Source organism: Megalobrama amblycephala, linkage group LG13, assembly GCF_018812025.1.
Source record: "Megalobrama amblycephala isolate DHTTF-2021 linkage group LG13, ASM1881202v1, whole genome shotgun sequence".
In the NCBI taxonomy this organism is placed as follows: Eukaryota; Metazoa; Chordata; class Actinopteri; order Cypriniformes; family Xenocyprididae; genus Megalobrama; species Megalobrama amblycephala.
In genome coordinates, this window is record NC_063056.1 from 4,052,575 (window position 1) to 4,074,184 (window position 21,610).

The 21,610-nt window shown below is 34.9% G+C and overlaps 1 protein-coding gene across 3 annotated transcripts in view; it reads right to left on the reverse strand.

Annotated features, from left to right (window-relative positions):
• The window catches only part of lars2 (leucyl-tRNA synthetase 2, mitochondrial), a 113,678-nt gene that overhangs the window by 16,353 nt on the left and 75,715 nt on the right, over window positions 1-21,610 (reverse strand). For 2 of the 3 annotated variants that reach the window (XM_048152527.1, XM_048152528.1), the window contains exons 13-17: window positions 13,286-13,384; window positions 10,587-10,724; window positions 6,822-6,925; window positions 4,364-4,549; window positions 3,083-3,252 (exon numbers count right to left, since the gene is read on the reverse strand). In XM_048152527.1, coding sequence (XP_048008484.1) covers window positions 3,083-3,252; window positions 4,364-4,549; window positions 6,822-6,925; window positions 10,587-10,724; window positions 13,286-13,384 — 697 coding nt within the window. The remainder of the gene's footprint in view (window positions 1-3,082; window positions 3,253-4,363; window positions 4,550-6,821; window positions 6,926-10,586; window positions 10,725-13,285; window positions 13,385-21,610) is intronic. The other variant, XM_048152529.1, reaches the window with a different exon arrangement.

The window sequence follows — 21,610 nt, forward strand, 5'->3', positions numbered from 1 at the left end:
GATCGAAAATACAGTAAAAACGGTAATATTATGAAATATTACAGAAAGACGTGCGCCAGTATTGAGTTCTCTTTCGCGCTTGAACAAACGATAACACGCAGAATTATGCCAACATGCCTGTTTTGTCGAGTATCCTCATAAGAGAGGTCTTAAATGAGTTAAATAACATCTTAAATGAACTTAAAGAGTTGTGAGAAAATGAGATGCGCGTCAGATTCGCGTCATGTTCGGCAGCGACAGCTCTTAAAGTGACAGCAGCCTAATAAACCAGTTGCTGTGATGAATAATGTTCATCAAAGAACAAAGGGAACAGAGAACATTGTAGCTTTAATAAGGATTAATCTATATTTAATTTATAATTTATGCAGTGAAGACTGTAAAGTGTTTGATAACTTTATTCAATTTCTGTATATTTCCTACCTGTTAGACAGGCAAATATGACATTTATTATTATAATTGGTTCATGTGAAGATTGTTTTAAGTTCACTTAAATTAAAAGTTGTTATTTTTTAAAGCCTAATAAATGAATCAATTTCATATAGACATCAGTACAGTATTAGTATCAGTGATACTGACCTTCATTCATAAAAAGATGCCATCAAACAAATATTTAAAATATACAGTTTTAAGTTGTTTCTACATTCATTTGGAGAGTAACTGTGAAATTATTACAGTGTAAAAAATAATTGTGATTAATTACATAAAAATGAGCAATTAATTCGTTTTTTTACAGCACTATTGAGAACACATATACTGATACTATGTAACACACGTGTCACACAGCAGCCTACAGTATTTTTGTCATTTTTATTCATTGAGTTTTAATTAAAAGACTGCATGAAATCGCATGAATTACAACCCAAGCATATCTAAACAAACCAGAATGGAACAAATACAGATGGGAGCTGTAGTGACCTCTGCTGGTCAAAGAGTGCAACATCATTTACTCACCCTCAAGTTGTTCCAAACCTGTTTGAATTTCTTTCTTCTGCTGAACACAAAAGAAGATATTTTGGAGAATGTCAGTAACCAAAGAGTTGACATTCCTCATTGACTTCCATAGTATTTTTTTTTCATACTATGGGAGTCAATGGGGCCGATCAACTGTTTGGTTACTGACATTATGTGTTCAGTAGAAGAAACACATGACATGACAGAAATTTCATTTTTGGGTGAACTATCCCTTTAAAGGAGTCAGGGTTTGGCTGGTTAGAATGACCCATTAGCCCCTGCTGGTAGATGCTGTAAATACACCATTCTGGGGCAAAATACATTCTCTACTGATTCTCATTCAAAAGTATCCTGACTAAAGTTTTCTGAAAGCAACATACAATATAATATTTAATTTTATTACATCTCTTATTATATTACTTACCAATTAATTCCAAACATTGCTCAGTATGTGGTGACGCTCCAATATTTAGAAGTAACTTACTGCTCATATACTCTACAAGCAGTGGCGTGTTTAGGTTATTGGGGGCCCTAAGCAAATCTCCAGGAGCGGGCCCCATGATCGCGTTCCCGGGGGTTTATCAATTTTCATTGCACATTTAAGAGTGCAGGTTGCAACTATTATTAACAATAATGGAAAGATGAGGCTTATCAGTATGTCACAATATCACCCTGTTTGGACTTTGTTTTCTTTTTTGCATAACTTCCTGCCAGTCTGTCATCATAGTTATGCATTTTGATTCACAAGTTTGCAATTCGATTCAGTATCAGTTATTTTGGAAGTAGTATATCAGGTACAGTACATGGCAAATTTTCTCAAAAAAAAAAAAAATCTCTCAACTAATGCTGTAAAATTGGTACTACATTAATATTGAAGGTTAAAATGAACTGATTTATATGAATCAGTGTGTCGAATCTGCTGTTCGGAGCGCCAAAGTCACGTGATTTCAGCCGTTGGCAGTTTGACATGTGATCTGAATCATGATTCGACACACTGATTCATTTATGCTCCGAATCTTCATGAAGCAGTGTTTTGAAATCGGCCATCACTAAATAAGTGGTTATTTTGTTTTTTTTGGCGCTCCAAATATATTCTCGTGGCTTTATAATATTAATATTGAACCACTGTGCTCACATGAACTGATTTAAATATGTTTTTAGTACCTGAGAGAGGAAGTGAGAGAGGAAATGTCATTGCTCCCTATGGAGGCCTCACTGAGCCATCGGATTTCAACTAAAATATCTTAATTTGTGTTCCGAAGATTAATGAAGGTCTTATGGGTGTGGAACGACATGAGGGTGAGTAATAAATGACAGAATTTTGGGTGAGCTAACCCTTTAAATTACACTTAAGGAAATTTTTATAATAATAAAGTTGGTAGCCCTACTAACTTTAAAATTATTTCTACTCCAATTCGTTTTTTTTAAATATAAAACATTTAAATGGTGGCTGTCAACTGATGGATTTATTCAAACATGCATTATATAATAAAGAACATTAAAAAATACAATTAATATGTAATATGGTACATATATTAAGCTAAATGCTCCTCTCTAAAGTTCATTTTTCTAGCTGACTAACGAGTTTATGGTCACTGAATATGTTTGTTCTGAGGTAAATATGACGTTACGTTTGTTTGTTTACCAGCGTTTTTATTAACGTCTTTCCGCGGTTGAAACGATTACATGAGACACGATATGGATTTTGATAAGTTGTACTGTATCTTTTAACATACCGTTTAGTTGTTCATTCATGTTTATTTTGCGCTGGTATTAAAGCGGAGGAGAGGATCAGTTCATGTGCGCGTCAGGCTGCCGCTTCTCAAGAACTGAGGCGTTACAATCTGTCACGGCACATTATAGAGCGCCAAATCCGTATCCTCGCACTTTTTAAAGCAGGTATATGCAAATCCTTGACCTTTCCTAGTGGGTATATGGCATATACCTGTGTATCACGTAGACTACACCACTTGGGGTCCCCCTCGGGAGAAATTGTGAGCTTTGTGTGGTGGGTAAACACGCTACTGTCTACAAGCAGGTAAAATGTGTATTTTGGTGCTTCAGAAGATGATTATGTGAAATGATTTATAAAACGCATATGTGTGAACATCAGTGTGGTCTCTGGCTTCACCTGTGTGATGGCGTAGTTCTTGTTCTCCCAGATCTTCTTGGCCTCGGAGCACTCTCTCTTGTTCAGGACGGACGGGTTGGGCGTCTCTTGACCCTCACGGGCAGTTCTCAGTTTGGTGACCAAACCCCACAGACGGGCCTGCCATCTCAACACTCCCGGGATGGCGTCAGCTACACACACAAATGAAGCATGATGTTAAACAGATGTTGGTGTGGAGGAGCTGTCAGTATACTGGATGGATGGGTTAGGGATATGGCTGTTAAATGCTGATGTTTGCTTGAAGAATAAGATGCACATTATTCTTTTTTTTTTAACTCAACATCTGGATTGTAAGTTAAATTTTCTATGTACATGTAGGTTCTATAACTGCTCATCTTTTATTTCAGGTTTTTCACCATTTGTAATAACATTTTTTCCTTCAAATAGTTTATTTTAATGATAAATTCTCCATGCATAATAATAAATTAAATATATTTAAAATAGTTTAGGCTCTGAAACACTTCTGAGGGGGACGCAAAATTCAATATCATTCAATATAGCATGAGTAAATATATTGAAATGAAAAACCAAGATGTAACCTGACGTATTTCTTATTTTAATTCATTATTTTAACTTGAATATCTGTCTTTTTCAGGTAAGAATGTGGGCTTTTAAGATCTGGATATCTTGGAAAACCTGGATATATAAGGGAATTTTAAAAGTGTGATCTCTAAATTTAATATATATATATATATATATATATATATATATATATATATATATATATAGAGGAAGCAAGGAATTTCAATGAACAGGTCATAGATTTTCGTAGTTATGCCAAGTTTTAAAATATTTTATCTGGCCAATAATAATAATAATAATAATAATAATAATAATAATAATAATAACAACAACATTTAATCAGTTAAAATTGTAATAATTAAATAAATAAGTAAATTAAAAATATGTAGTCATGGAAATGAATGAAATCCTTAAAAAGTAACCAGTGTACATTTTTATAGGTATGTCAAAATATTTGATCAGGTAAAAATTGCTATTTCTGAGTCAATAATAATAACAAAAATAATAATAAATCCATAATCACAAATGACTGAAAAAAGTTCACTGTGAACATAAACAGTGTGAACACTGAAGGACATTCAATTCTTAAAACTTCTGGAATTAGGGAAATAACCATTATTTTATTAAATGATTTTAATATAACTAAAATATTTTTTAAAAAGTAATAATTTTTTTAATGAATTAAAATGTAACATAATTAAAAAGATAGTCTGTACTCACTCTTGACGTCCCATAAGATGTCCTGCTCAGGTGGAGCGGCGTACAGAAGGTAGAGGCGCATGGTGTCGATGCCGTACTGCTGCACCACCTCCTGCGGGTCCAGCCCGTTGTGTTTGGATTTACTCATCTTCTCCCATGTGACCTGCAGGCGGCTCCCGGTGTCCCTCTGAACGGGCTCTGAACCTGCTGGAGAAAATGTGTTTGTTTGATCGTTTCCGTTTGTCATGAGATTTGAGAAACATTACTGTTCACACCTGGTATTAACATCTAAAATGCATTGCCTTAGGATTTTAAGGGAAGGGTCTCTGATTTCATGATTAATTGTTGAAAAGGTCAGGAAGATTTTTGGAAAAAAGCATCAGTATGATGTTTTTTTCCATGTTCATCTTTCTTTAGTGTGTAATGTTGCTGTTTGATCATGAAAAAGCTGCAAAGTCCCTCCAGCGGGAGTTATTCTCTATATCAGTGTCACTGTTTCTGAACTCCCTGAAACGCCTCCATTGTAGTCTTGAGTTTTCTCACAATATTCCTCATTTAAATAATTCATACACAGAATAAAGGGGCGGGGCCTGGTTGAGTGAGTTAGTAGCGTGTTGAAACTGGTGGTTATGGTAAGGGGCGGGACATTTCCCAAACACTTAAACCAATCACAACACTGCTCCAGCCGACCAATCAGAACACATTGTGCTTTTCAGAAGGAGGGTTTCCATAGAAATATGAACTGTTTTCAACATTGATAACAATCAGAAATGTGTCTTGAGCAGGGTTGCAAAGGGGCGGAAAGTTTCCGTAAACTTTCCACGGGAACTTAACCTGGGGAATTTTGGAAATATTCCCATTTTAAAACTTAAAAGGAATTTACGGGAATGTATGGTAATTTATGGGAATATAATATGTATAATATTTATATAAAATGTATCATATAAAAACAAATATAAACATATTGTTTGGTCATAACATGTAATAACAGTTATTTATTTTTCGCATTCAATTAATTCTAATTTAGTAAATATGTAAATTAAATATATTTTTATTACAGGAATTGTTATGTGTTATTTATTTCAGTGTCACATGGTCCTTCAGGAATCATTCTGATATGCTGATTTGATACTCAGTTATTATCATTGTTGGAAACAGTTGCGCTGCTTGATATTTGTTTGGAACCTGTAATACTTTTTTCAGGATTCATTGATGAATAAAAAGAACATAATTTATTCAAAATAGAATTCTTTTCTAACAATATCACTTTAATATCACTTTTTATCAATTTCACACATCCGTGCTGAATAAAAGTATTAATTTCTTTCAAAAAAAGAAAGAAAAAAATTACTGACCCCAAACTTTTGAACGGTAGTGCATATTGTTACAAAAGATTTCTATTTTAAATAAATGCTGTTCTTTAAATTTTTATTCATCAAAGAATCCTGAAAAAAGTATCACAGGTTATAAAAAATATTAAGCAGCACAACTGTTTCCAACACTGATAACTGAGCATCAAATCATCATATCAGAATGATTTCTGAAGGATCATGTGACACTGAAGACTGGAGTAATGATGCTGAAAATTCAGCTTTGATCACAGGAATACTTTACATTTTAAAATATTGTATAAAATTGTAATAATAATTCACAATTTTACAGTTTATACTGTATTTTTAATCAAATAAATGCAGCCTTGGTGAGCAGAAGAGACTTCTTTCAAAAACCCAAACCTTTAAATGTTTGCGAGCAACTCTGAAAGAGCCCGTTTACACCCGCACGAAGCGCTGAGCACCTGTGATCGGACACTCGAGATGGAGTAAACAGGGTCTTCGGTGTGATCTGGCACGTTTGAACCCTCGGAAAGAGACGCAGCTGTGTTTACCGTAATAAGCGCTTCTCCTCTACGCTGTTTACACACACACGCATTATAAAACCATCAACGCTAAGATCACAGAAATTACAGGCGTTTTAGGGAGCCAATTCAGATGCTCGAGCAAGTCTGTTTACCTTGTTGCCTGGCAACAAAAATAAGACCATTTTAGATCCAGAATCCACAGAAAGCATCACAGGAAGTGAGTGAGAAATGTGAGAAGGGCTGTCCATGCTATTACACACTAAAATGGCACAAGCTGTCTCACAGTTTTACGCTTAATGCAATCTCCAGGAATCAGAGTGCACATATTTTTATCAGTCTGCTTTCTTCAGGTTAGTTCAGCTAATGAACACACACATTCATGAGTAAAAAGAAATGGCAGATTCTTTACCAATAAGGCAATTTCTTTTTTAACTGAAAACAGGCATCAATTCACATTGTTACTATATATTCTTCTTCATTATCAGATTTACATGCAGTTTCAGAGTCCAATTCTGGGCTAAAAGAAACCCCAACATGGGCCAGATTTCATGAATCCAACACAAACACCAGCACTGATGGCTATATCCTGTACTTCATACCCTCTTACTCTCACACACACACCTGTGAAATCAACGTCCTCTTTCTTCAGGTACTGGCCGGTCTCTGATACCCTGAACGTCTGCCCCTTTATCAGACCCTGAACCAGCAGCTTTCTGAAGGGCTCCCTGAGAAGAAGCAAGAGAATGGATGTTCATTAATCTGACATATGAAGTAAACAAGCACAGAGCTTTGTGCATGAAATCAAAACTGACCACATTTACTTTCTTAAAGGAACAGTTCACCCAAAATGAAATTTTCCTGATTATTTACTCACCCAAGGCCAGCCAAGAGAAAGAAAGTGTTTTTTTTTTTAAGGAAAACATTCCAGGATTTTTCTCCATCTAATGCAATTAAATGTCACTCAATGTAGACCATTTTTGATGGCAAATAAGGGTCTTATAGCTAAATGATCAGTCATTTTCAGAAAAAGATAAAAATGTATATACATATAACGTAAGTACAATTGCACGCCTTATCCAGCTCTGTGAAGTGTCAAGGCAAGCATTTGTACTTAAAAAGTATATGGGCCATTCTACAGAACTGCTGCAAACTGCTGTCCAAGTATTCAAATAGATGTTTACTAAGATCCTTCTATTATCTATTGAATCCCACAATGATATTTAAAATAAGCTTAAAGGATTAGTTCACCTTCAAATAAAATTTTCCTGATAATTTACTCACCCCCATGTCATCCAAGATGTTCATGTCTTTCTTTCTTCAGTCAAAAAGAAATTAAGGTTTTTGATGAAAACATTCCAGGATTATTCTCCTTATAGTAACGATCGGTCATTTTCGAAAAAAAATGTAAATGTATATGCTTTATATAAACAAATGATCGCCTTTCAAGTGGTTACGCTGTATGTAAGATAAGACCCTTATTTCTCATCTGGTATTGCATAAAGCCCTTCAAAAGCTGCACTGAAACTATAAATATAAAAATAAAATAATATAAAAATATATATATATATATATATATATATATATATATATATATATATATATATATATATATATATATACACATACAGTACAGTCCAAAAGTTTGGAACCACTAAGATTTTTAATGTTTTTAAAAGAAGTTTCGTCTGCTCACCAAGGCTACATTTATTTAATTAAAAATACAGTAAAAAAACAGTAATATTGTGAAATATTATTACAATTTAAAATAACTGTTTTCTATTTAAATATATTTGACAAAGTAATTTATTCCTGTGATGCAAAGCTGAATTTTCAGCATCGTTACTCCAGTCTTCAGTGTCACATGATCCTTCAGAAATCATTCTAATATGCTGATTTGATGCTCAAGAAACATTTATGATTATTTTCAATGTTGAAAACAGTTGTGTACTTTTTTTTTCAGGATTCCTTGATGAATAGAAAGTTCAAAAGAACAGCATTTATCTGAAATACAAAGCTTCTGTAGCATTATACACTACCGTTCAAAAGTTTGGGGTCAGTAAGAATTTTTTTTTTATTTTTTTGAAAAGAAATTAAAGAAATGAATACTTTTATTCAGCAAGGATGCATTAAATCAATCAAAAGTGGCAGTAAAGACTTTTATAATGTTACAAAAGATTAGATTTCAGATAAACACTGTTCTTTTGAACTTTCTATTCATCAAATAATCCTGAAAAAAAAATATTGTACACAAATATTTTGTACAATTGTACACATTAAATGTTTCTTGAGCAGCAGATCAGCATATTAGAATGATTTCTGAAGGATCATGTGACACTGAAGACTGGAGTAATGATGCTGAAAATTCAGCTTTGATCACAGGAATAAATTACTTTGTGAAATATATTTAAATAGAAAACAGTTATTTTAAATTGTAATAATATTTCACAATATTACTGTTTTTTACTGTATTTTTAATTAAATAAATGTAGCCTTGGTGAGCAGACGAAACTTCTTTTAAAAACATTAAAAATCTTAGTGGTTCCAAACTTTTGAACTGAACTGTATATATATAATAAATAAAATCATCATTTATTGGGTACTTTCAATAGGGAGGTGGCTGTCCCGAACCCTAACCCCTAAATTTCAACTTGTGAAATTATATTGAAATCATTTTTTCCCCATTTGTTTTTAAAAATATCTTTTAGATTTTTCAAATAAATAAATAAATAAATAAATAAATAAAAATAAATAAATAAATAAAAATGTATTATCTATCCATCTATCTATCTATCTATCTATCTATCTATCTATCTATCTATCTATCTATCTATACATTTTTTTTTCTTTGTAAATCATGAAGCTTTATGTAAAAAATGTCACTACCAAAACAGTATTAGACTGATTTTAAACACACTTCTACATTTTTGATCAGGAAATATTCCCATGTCCTTCCCTCTCATAGTAGATAGGTCCATCATTTTGAGTTAAATGTGTTCAAAAGTCTGAAAATCTGTGTGTGACTTTAAGGAACATCACTACCAAACACCTTTTTTCTGCAACTTTTTTGGGTGTTATTCTATAAAATGTAGTTTTTGTGTGTGTAAAACTGTCCAGAACCGTGCTAGCTAACCATGGGCTGATTATCATCTTTGAGCGGCACAAAAGTATCCAAAATTGTCACTACCGAAACTTCACCGCGTTTTGGTCATGACTGTTTCGGTAGTGACATCATTGTTTTGGTAGTGATTTAAGGAAACTCATAATCATTTATTTGGGGGAAATAAACTAAATTTTAGTACAGTTACTGGTACTGGAGCCCTTTGAATCGGCCTAAATATGGATTAAAACTGTATATTCTACACTGAGCGACATTCACTTGCATTAGATGGAGAAAAATCCTAGAATGTTTTCCTCAAAAAACTTTATTTCTGTTCAGCTGAGGAAAGAAAGTCATATACATCTTGGATGGCCTTGGGTGATTAAATAATCAGGAAATTTTCAGTTTTGAGTGAACTATTCCTTTAAATCTGTCAGTATTTACTAATCCTCATGTCATTCAAACCTGTATCCTGATATTTGTAATTATTTGGAACCAAACAGACAAAATTTTGAAGAATCTTTGTGACTGTCAAGCACCAAAAAGGACAGAAAACACCTTAGAAGTACCATAAAAATAGTCCATTCAATGTGTAATCATAGAAACCTTCTGAATGCTTTGGATTACTTGAATGAGTTTTTATTGAATTTTTTTCAAGCTTTTTGAGCTTTAAAGCTGGTGGCCACAATACGAACTGTCCTCTTTTTATGTTCTGCAAGAAAAAAAATAACAGCTTACGAGATTGTTCTTTCATTGGTGAGCGAATAACTGCACAATTTTCATTTTTGGATGAACTATTTGAAAAGACTTAGTTAAGATGAACTAAGAATGAACAACACTTCTACAGCATTTATTAAACTTAGAAAATGTTAATTTCAATATTTACTAATAAATCTAATCTCTAAACTAATTATATATCTGATTTATAAACTAATTATCATTAGTTAACAGTGAACTGTGCACTGCAAACTAAAATAAATGTATTAATTCATGTTAATAATGTTTTATGGTGCAAAAAAATGCATAGAAAAGCTCACAGGAAAAAGCATACACTGATTACAAGATAATCCGTTATTAATATTTCGTTGGTTCTATTTTGTTTTTGCATGTGTTCATTATTTCTTTATATGGCAGCCTGGCCAAAAATGATTTCATTGTGTTATTATCACAAATAAAACAATCACTCCAAGCACAACTACGCACAAAATCTTTAACACATTCTTAATAATACTTGAATAAAGGGTCAATTTTCAGTTTTGGCCACTAGTGCATGTGTGTGTATGTTGCACCTGTGTGAAACCATGCCCTGGTCTCTGCAGAAGTGGCTGAGGAAGCGCGCGTAGTACAGGTGCATGACGGCGTGCTCCTTCCCTCCGATGTAAACATCCACAGGCATCCAGTGATCCGCTCGGGAACGTGCAAAAGGCCTGTGAGGGGAGAGGAACACCTCAGGCTCTATCCTGAGAGAGCGGCCACTAGGGGTCACTGACGCACAGACATCGACACTGAAACACGAGCACAGGCTGCAGAGCGACAGGTGTTGGTAGATGTCACAAACTCACTAAAACACTTTACTGTTGGCGCTGCTTTATACGGACATCACATTTAACACACTCAAATAACACATTCAACTGCTCTCTGAAGAGAGAATGTGAACCGCGGAGTGACTTAAAACAAAACAATAAGCACACTTGAACAAACTGTGATAAACAAACACGTCACACTCCATAACCAGCTGCCAGCAGCACTGAACTAACCGTACATTTAACCCAAACATATCCACATACGGTAGACAACAATAAAAGGGCTCTGGAAGCGATTCCCGTGCATTTACTTTCATTAGATATTGTAGAGTATTTACATAACACTTCTATTACTAACAGAATGACTAATTACTAACAGTGATTCCACTGACTAAACATAACCTTTCATAGGTACTCTGAAGAAAATGAAATGATTTAATAGAGGCTACTCTTAATCATGAAAATATTTTAATTAGGGATGTCAGTTGGTTTATATATATTTAATCATGATTAATCCTAAAAATAACATGAATTTATGCAGAACTACTTATTTGTCTTCACAAGGGGGGAAAAACACTAAAAGTGAACCCAACAGCACTGGGAATGGAAATCTGTAATATGCTAATCAATATAAGATATACAGATATGATAATAAATTAAAGTTGCAAGCAGCGATGAAAGGGTCCTCGCACCCGGGCTCACCGCCACCTGTTGGCCTCAGGAAATCAGTGAACAGTGGTCAACATGCATGTAAGCGAATCAAATGAATAAGTCATTTAAAAGTGCCACACTTCCTGCTGCCAACAGGTGGCGCTTTGACCGTAACTGAATATTGCCATGTAGATGTCTTCAGGCCAGGACTATTATCAAGTTTACAGCAGATGGGACATTGTATGTCTCATCAGACCGTTACGACTGCGGTCACGCCCACTGAGTGGCAAAAGACTGAGTGGCAGCATTGGTTTTCAGCGTGAATGTTGTGAAAAACACACAAAACACAACCAAAATGAAAAAGAGCTTTATGACTGACTGTACAAATAGCTTTGACACAAAACCTGAGGTATATATTTAAAAACTGCTGAAAGCTACAGAAAAAAAGAAGCACATGGATCACTGCAATTCACAGAAACAGCTGGAGTCCAGGAAGAGAAACATGGATTTGCAGTTATCATTGTGTGTCAAATTGTTGGATTTTGAGGTCAAATCATACCGTATATATTGTATTGTTATATATTATGTTGACAACTCATCAATTAAATATTTTCCATCTTATATTCTGCATAATTGGGTGTTTTTAAATAAACACTGACAAAAACTATACTATAAATCTATATATGTTTTAGGGCTGGACAATATGACGATATATATAACATTGATATTTAGTGATTACGCGGATTTAAACCTATATTGTAGTTATATAAAATATTCACAGGCAGATTTGCTTTATGTATTTCCCCGGCGTCGAAATCAGACATATAAATGTCAGGAAACACGACTGCTGGCTGCTTGTCAATATCCATGGATTAGGTTTATTTGACAAGTTGTAAGGAACACATTCAATTCCAACCTTTAGTGTAATCGTTTGTTTTATTCATGTTTTCTCAGTCTCCCCTTTTAAATCCAGCCATGCAGCAGGTTCTTTTGCCACTCAGTCCAGCTGAGGGAGCGCGTTCCGGCGGGAAAGTGACGTCGATGCATACCCTCTATTTGCACATTTTCACTTAGGGGTGTACTCACTTTTGTGGCCAGTGCTTTAGACGTTAATGGCTGTGTGTTGAGTTATTTTGAGGGGACAGCAAATTTACACTGTTATACAAGCTGTACACTCACTACTTTACATTGTAGCAAAGTGTCATTTCTTCAGTGTTGTCACATGAAAAGATATAATAAAATATTTACATTACAATAATTACAAATCTTCTCAAAACTAGGTTATATTGATGGCTGTAATGGGAAAAACCATAGAAAAAAAGTTTACAAAAAGTGTTCCATATATAAAACTTGTTTCATTTTCAAAGCTGTTAGCCAATCATAGCAGTGGGCTTTAAATAAAAATGTTGTGGTAACTCTTTCATTTAGTTAACTAACAATGAACAAATTGCCTCCATTGCAGTCTTGAGTTTTCTTCTGGGAAACGACAACATCAAGAAAAAGGGCAAAATAGGTTCTCTTTAACAAATGAGAGCTTATGGTAAAGTGTTAAACAAAACTACATTTCCATTCAGTTTGTCTTACTGTAAGTCTATCATGCACTAATGCGGCCTATGAAGGCCATTTCATTGTATGAAGGTGTGTGCGATGCATTACAGGGACAAAGAAGTGACATTTTAAATTCATTGTTGTTGATCTGAAATAGCACAGACAGATGGTCCTCCTTTCTGAGTCTTGCTCTTTCAGCATCTCAGACTAGGCCAGTCTCCACAAACACCTGGTGGGACAGAGAAGCAGCTGGATGTTTTCCTTACCTCAGCGGGTTGTGGGGGTCAGTGTATCTGAAATAGTACCAGCTGGAATCCACAAAGGTGTCCATGGTGTCTGTTTCTCTCTCCGCCGGCCCTTTACACCTGACATCAACAGGAAGAATAGTTTTGTAAGTGCTGGGATCGTAGATAGAGTTCATTCTCATGAAACAATAGCATTTGTTCCTCCATGACTCGTATAATTAACAGAATACTGAACTTGGTCATCATACTATTAGATATATTTAAAGATGATATGCATAATTTTTAAAGCTTAAATACTTTCTCATATTCCGTTTACTAAACAGGGCAAATTAGCCTGTGACCGCAATCCCATTAAAGTGCCAATGGGAGTGTAAAGTTCTGGGGGTGATTTACTGACAATGAGCAAATTAAAGAGCACAGACACAACCAGATCATTTCCATAATGACCAACGCAATCTACCAAGAGCAGCGCAAACTCACGTAGGGTCGCAAACAAGCAGAGCCGATGATAATCAGGTGAGTGTGAGCTAACAACACAAGTGCAAAACGGGTTAAATAATGGCCCAAATACCAATTGAATACCTCAAACCTTAGATCACATAAATCACATTGCATGTTTTAAATATTTTCCTACCAATTTTGCATTTGAAAGGGAAACTCCTACATATATGCAATAAGATCAGCCACAAAAAATAACTGTCCACGCCTTTACAGTACTACTTTCTCACTCTGTGTCTTTAGTAACTCCTGACAGTAGTTTTTTAACCCTTATAGGGTCTTTGGGGTCTTTTTAGACCCCAAACGATGTTTGCTCAAATAAAAAAAAAAAGTTCTCTTTGTCCAAATGAAACTTTGTACCGTTGTTAACACTTTCTAGATCTACAACGAAAAAAAAAATTGGAGTGATAGCTTGTTTTTATGTTAGTGTAAAAAAAAAGGCACACTCAGGGTCTTTGGGGTCTCCACAGACCCCAGGCAACAAAATGTAATTTTGTTATAAAATAATTGTTTTTTAAAAAACAAATGTAATTTTACTCTGTTTATTAATGTTTTTACTTCATATTTGTGTAGTTTTTGGAGGATTTCTCATATCATTTAAATTTATATAAATGAATAAATAAATATTTTTTTATACAAAAACAGCTTTTTATGTAAAATTCACCTTATAAAAGACCCACATTTCTAACTTTCATTCATGGGGATAACATGCATAATTTGACATGGTTTAGTGTAAGATTTTTGTCCATCTTTTGGAAAATGCAGTTTTAAAAGTAAAAAAATTATCACTTTAACCAGTAGATGGCTGCAGAGCTCCACTATTTGCTATGTGCTATTTGACTGACTGAAAGACATCTTTTCATAAGTTTTTTTTTTTTTGTTGGATTCATATCTAAATGTTATGAAATCACAATTATAACAATAAAAATTACTTTTTGTCAAAGTTTAGCATTTTTTTGTACTGAAAAAAATAAGTTTTTCAAAAATGTTGATTTTGAGGATGAATTTTGTCCAATCTTTTGTCCAATTTAGTCTCATCATAATGTAACAATAGTGAAAAACAGATTTTTTCATTACAAAAAATACTAAACCTTGACAAAAAGTAGCCTTTATTGTTATAATTGTGATTTCATAATATTTAGATATGAATCCAACTGAAAAAAACTTATGAAAAGATGCCTTTCAGTCAGTCAAATAGCACATAGTATATAGTGGAGCTCTGCAGCCATCTACTGGTAAAAATGATAGTATTTTTTACTTTTAAAACTGCATTTTCCAAAAGATGGGCAAAAATCTTACACTAAACCAAATTATTCATGTTATCCCCATGAATTAAATTTAGAAATGTGGGTCTTTTATGAAGTGAATTTTACATAAAAAGCTGTTTTTGTATAAAAACCTATTTAAAATTTTTTTTTTTAAATTTATTTATATAAATTTAAAAAATATGATAAATCCTCCAAAAACTGTACAAACATGGAGTAAAAACATTAATAAACAGAGTAAAATTACATTTGTTTTTAAAAAAACAAGTATTTTGTTACCAATAGCATGAGTTTGGGATAGTACTATAAATTTCACCAAAGTTAGGGAGTGATATCATCAAAGACTCGTCAAACACATGCTTCAAAGTTTACACCAATATATGTTTATATGCGGTACAGTGAGACCTTCAACACTAAGGGCCCTATTTTAACGATCTAAGCTCATGGTCTGAAGCTCACGGTGCAGGCGCATTAGGGCGTGTCTGAATCCTCTTTTTCTACTTTAACCACGGATAAAATGGTCAGCGCGCCGGGCGCATGGTCCAAAAGGGTTGTACCTAGACTCTTAATGATTAATGGGTGTGTTTTGAGTGTAACGTGCAATAAACCAATCAGAGTGTCATCTCCCATTCCCTTTAAAAGCCAGTTGTCCTTGTACCATGGTGGATTCATTATTTACAAGGTGTAATATAGATGCCCTCAGTTTAAATACATTTTTAATATTTGGCATGTTTGTGTGCTGCTGCGCGCCCCTGTGTGTGTAGCAAGCAGAGTGTACGTGTGTTGTGCACCTGCCTATAGGTGCATATTACTAACGCACCCTTTAAAAAAAAATGCTTCATCAATGGCACAGTCGTTTTCAGATGCCTCAAAATAGCAACACGCCAACAATGCACCTGAACACACTTGTTTTCAGAGTGCATTTGCTATTTAAACAACATGGCGCTGGACGTGAAAATTATAATTGCATCTGGCTGAAACTAGCAAAAAACACTTGCGTCAGGCTTGGCGTAACATTGTGTCGGGTGTACGATAGGACCCTATAATGTTCAACCCTTAAACATTTAGAATGTAACATTGTCATTAAACAAAATCAATTTATTTACTATGACATGACAGACTAAAACCAGGTGATACTGTCGTTTAAAAGTTCAAAATACTGTTCAAAATTTTGAGGTCAGTAAGATTTTTTTTTTTAAGAAATAAATGCTTTTATTCATCAAGGATGCATTAAATTGATCAAAAGTTACAGTAAAGACATTTATTGTGTTACAAAAGATTTCTATTTCAAATAAATGCTGTTCTTTTGAACTTTCTATTCATCAAAGAATCCTGAAAAATGTATGACACAAAAACATGAAGCAGCACAACTGTTTTCAACATTGATAATATAATAAATGTTTCTTGTAATGATATTTCACAATATTACCCTTTTACTGTATTTTGTATGAAATAAATGCAGCCTTGGAGTATATCAGAGACTTCTTTCAAAAATAAATCCTACCAACGGCAAAGTTTTGAATGATAGTGTAAATGACTTCCAAACTTACAGCGACAGAATTGAAATACTGCAGCATCAGGGTAGGTCTCAGATTTACTATTGATAAATAATAAGTACTGGTACTTTAAAAGGCTATTACAATATATTAATTTAGACAAGAATCAGCCGTCTGGTTGCTATCCTATAAAGGATGAAAAAGTAGTCATTTTCTATGAACAATTAAAGCTACCTAAACTGAAATTGAAAAATCAAAGTACAACATTTTTTTTTTTTTTTCAAAGTTATAATAACTGTAGTGGGATTTCTCAGCTGGCACCGCCGAACACAGTCCCGCGTGTTTGTCTCCGAATGCCAGTCTCGCACCCAAAGCAAACAGTGCTTTGCATCCCAGGCCATCTGTCACTTAGAATACAGTCACACTTACTCTAACGGCTCTCGGCAGACTTCATTCGGCTAATCATCAGCATCAAAAGAAACTAATTAACGGCCAAACGTCAGCAGATTCCAGCCTTGCTAAAGTCAATCCCAAAGTATGTGGCCGGCCACCCCTCCCTCCACTCCAGTCGGAGAGAGTCCACCCCATCTTTGATAATCAGTCGAACGTTCAGACAATCCTGCCTATTATACCGCCGGCAGTGGGAGCCAAGCGCCTCGTGGTTGCCTAGCAACAGGGCGAAGGTGTAGCAGGTTAATTCTTTGAAAGCCAGGTGCCATCTGAGAGACGAGCATCCCACATATGAACTGTAATGAGGTGCCTCAGAGGAGAGTGTTTATAGCTGATATATACTAGGAAATTAGGGCATTATTTATTTATGCTCTTTTAAAAATGCAATTTTACAGTTTTGTTTTGGGTTTTTTTTCTTTATCGACAGAATGTGTATCTAGACTGATAATAGACTGAACACAGAATGTCATGAGAGGAAGCCATTAGATGCACACTGACAGGATTCAGCAGCTCAGCAGTGACAGCTGAAGACACATGAGTGACAAAAAAAAAAAAAGTCGGCATGAAATAAAATTTCAATGCGTCTATTTTCCAAATGCAAGTTAAAGAACATAAAATGTTATTATGCTATTTTAAAGCTCCTAATTTTGTTTGGGAGGTGTCCTACAATAGGTTTACATGCATCCAAGGTCAAAAACATTTAAAGGAGACCTATTATGCCCCTTTCACAAGATATAATATAGTCTCTGGTGTCCCCAAAAAGTGTGTGTGAAGTTTCAGCTCAAAATACCCCACAGATCATTTATTATAGCTTGTCAAATTTGCCCCTATTTGGGTGTGAGCAAAAACACACCATTTTGTGTGTCCCTTTAAATGCAAATGAGCTGCTGCTCCCCGTCCCCTTTCCAGAAGAGGGCGGAGCTTTAACAGCTCAACAACAACAAGGCTGGAGAATCTCACGCAGCCAAAATGAGGAATGTCAGTAACGGTGTTCAACCTTACATTGTTCAAACCGGAGTCGACACTGATGGAGAGACTCAGGAAGAAGTTACAACTTTTAGAACGAAACTGGACGTTTCTGAATGGTTAGTGGATAAATTTATGTACAGGTGCTGATCATATAATTAGAATATTGTGAAAGAGTTCATTTTTTTATTGTAAATTATTTTAAAAAATGAAACTTTCATTTATACTAGATTCTCTACATGTAAAGTAAAATATTTCAAAAGTTTTTTTTTTTTTAATTTGTTGATTAGCGCATACAGCTAATGAAAGTCCAAAATCCAGTTTCTCAAAATATTAGAATATTTACATGTGAGTTTCATTAAATGACCATCCCTACAGTATAAATGCCGGGTATCTCTTGTTCTTTGAAACCACACTAATGGGGAAGACTGCTGACTTGGCAATGGTCCAGGAGACAATCATTGACAGCCTCCACAAAGAGAGTAAGTCACAGAAGGTCATTTCTGAATGTGGTGGCTGTTTACAGAGTGATGTATCAAAGCATATTAAATGCAAAGTTGACTAGAAGGAAGAAATTGGGTAGGCAAAGGTGCACAAGCAACAGGGATGACCACAAGCTTGAGAATACTGTCAAGTAAAGCCGATTCAAACACTTGGGAGAGCTTCACAATGAGTCAAATGAAGCCGGAGTCAGCGCATCAAGAGTCACCACACTCAGACATCTTCAGGAAAAGGACTACCAAGCCACTTCTGAAACAGAAACAACGTCAGAAGCATCTTACCTGGGCTAAGGAGAAAAAGAACTGGACAGTGAACAGTGGTCGAAAGTCCTCTTTTCAGATGAAAGTAAATTTTGCATTTCATGTTGAAATCATGGTCCCAGAGTCTGAAGGAAGACTGGAGAGGCACAGAATCCAAGCTGCTTGAAGTCTAGTGTGAAGTTTCTGAAGTCAGTAATGATTTGGGGGGCCGTGACGTCTGCTGGTGTTGGTCCATTGTGTTTTATCAAGTGCAAAGTCAATGCAGCCATCTTCCTGGAGATTTTGGAGCACTTTATGCTTCCATCTGCTGACAAACTTTATGGAGATGCTGATTTCCTTTTCCAGCAGGACTTTAGCACCTGCCCACAGTGCAAAAACCACTTCCAAGTGATTTGCTGACCATGATATTACTGTGCTTTATTGGCCAGCCAACATGCCTAACCCCTGAATCTATGGGATATTTTCAAGAGAAAGATGAGAAACAGTCGATCCAACAATATACAGATGATCTGAAGGCTCAATAGTGCCTCAGCAGTGCCACAGGCTGATCACTTCCATGCCACACTTCACTGATGCTGTAATTTGTGCTAGAGCAAGTCCTTTGCTGTAATATGTGCTGCCGACCAAGTATTGAGTGCACAAATGAACATACTTTAAAGAACTTGAACTTTTCTGTTTTGAAAATCCATTTTTTGATTGATCTTAGGAAATATTCTAATATTTTGAGATACTGGATTTTGGACTTTCATGAGCTGTACGCTCTAATCATCAAAATTAAAAAAAAAAAACTTTTGAAATGTTTTAGTTTACATGTAGGGAATCTAGAATATATGAAAGTTTAATTTTTAAAAATAATTTACAATAAAAAAATTAACTTTTTCACGATATTCTAATTATATGACCAGCACCTGTAGTTGCTGTGGAGTTGATTCAACTCATCGACTAGCATGTGCCGTCATGTTCATCTTTTGTACAAATCCAGTGTTGAATTGACCCTCGTTTGTGAAGCAGTCCGGTGTAAAATGACGGCATGACAACAACACTCTACAACAACTCTTCCTCTTCTCTAAAGCAGCCCAACATGGCCCCGCCCCCTTTGTTGTGTGTTCTCGGGGGCGGGGTTTATGTAAATTTTAGGGTTAGTGATGTCACCAACCCGGGAAGAAGCTCGTTGTAGTCCCTACCAGCCATTTGTTGTAGTCCTTAAAAAGTGATTTCTGTAAAAGAAAATATCTCCCTTTGCATTGAACTTTGAGCGTCGTAACTTTGCAGATGTTGTTTATGATCAAACAGCAACATTACACACTAACTAAAGTTAAAAAAGTGAAATCATAATCAAGGACCCCTTTAAATTTTCTCATAATATCCATTGCAGCATCAGCTCTTTTCCCACAATGTCTGAAACGGTTCAATAAAGGATTCAGTCTCTCTAAAAAAATGGCCTTTAGCATATCTGAATTTCAGCTCCAGATCTTCCTCAGCATTTGATACACAGTGATATGAACAGTAAAGATGGTGTCGGTTTACCGTATCAATTCCAGTGCGGAGACTCATTCTTTTGAAGTGCATCAAGGTGCCACCTAGCTATGAAAAGAATAATAATCATATATTTTTCAAAACTACTGCCTAGATCAACATAAAATAGCTGTCATTTGAAAGCTTAGAGACTGTACTTTACAATGAATGAAGCCAATTTGATTATCTCATAAGTAGTGCTAAGTTATTTGCTGATAAAAAAAAAAAAAAAAAAAATGTTTTCATAATTTATACTTTTTGTACTATGTACTGCAATGTGTCAAAAGCATCATGCAGCTCAGATAATCATGTGTCATATGCCATTTGAAAGGTCTCACGGAGTAGAATACAACAAGCATAATTGTTTTGGGCTTTGACTAAACTTTTTTGTTTTTGTACGTGAAGCCACGCATAATCCATTACATCGATCATGAGATATTTCGACACATAAAACTCCACAGGCGCTAACAAAAATCAAATGTAGCTTTCACATGGCGTTTTCACTTATAACTTCATGAAGAATGCACAGATCGTAGAAAAATGTCTTTTCTCAGCAGTTTCTCAGCATGAGAATGTCCAAATGCAATCAATTTTTTTTCTTTATTTAATTTTAGTTTAGTCTTTTGTGTATGTCACTCAGAAAAAAACAACTCTAAAATGCCTTCAGGGCTTAAAGTGTTAAGGAGCAATAACTAAATACTGATACACACAAAAAAACTGGAAATTACATTTATTTATTATGATTTTATTTGGCATGCACAACACAAAACGATGCAGACAGAGGTTTGTTTTTAGATTCTGGATCGGGCTGAGCTGCTAACAAGTCATTTATTCACATATTGTTCTATCTCTAAATGTCATGATCATATATGTCTAAGGAGTTGAACTCTGTTGGGTAAAACATAAGTTTACTGATGCAATTCAATCAGTCTGCTGTTTTATTCCAACCATTACTCTTGGTCGGAGGCTTTTTTAAACATTTTGTTTATATGTAGAGTTATATTCCTAAATTTAATGGTGCAATGCAAAAATATTTAGTAGTGTGTAAGTCGTAACTTAGTGCCCCTTTACGTCGCAACCCTAAGCTGTAACTTTTGCACAACTGGTGCAACCTGCCCCAGAAACTAACTAATTTTTCTAATGAGCATGGGTTGAAAATAAAGGTTTGCGAGTGTTGTTTTGTGTTAGTTTCCCACAACAATCATTCAAACATATAATCAGAACCAAAATCCAGCTGTGAGATCTTTCCCTCTTTTTTTCCCCTCAGATTTCAATTAAACTTCTAACAACAAAGCCAGAGACAATATCACAGCTCAGGAAATGACTCCTCTTTTCCTCAAGGACGAGGCAGATAAGCACCATCTCTCTCTCTTTATCTTGTTTCCGTCTCTTTCT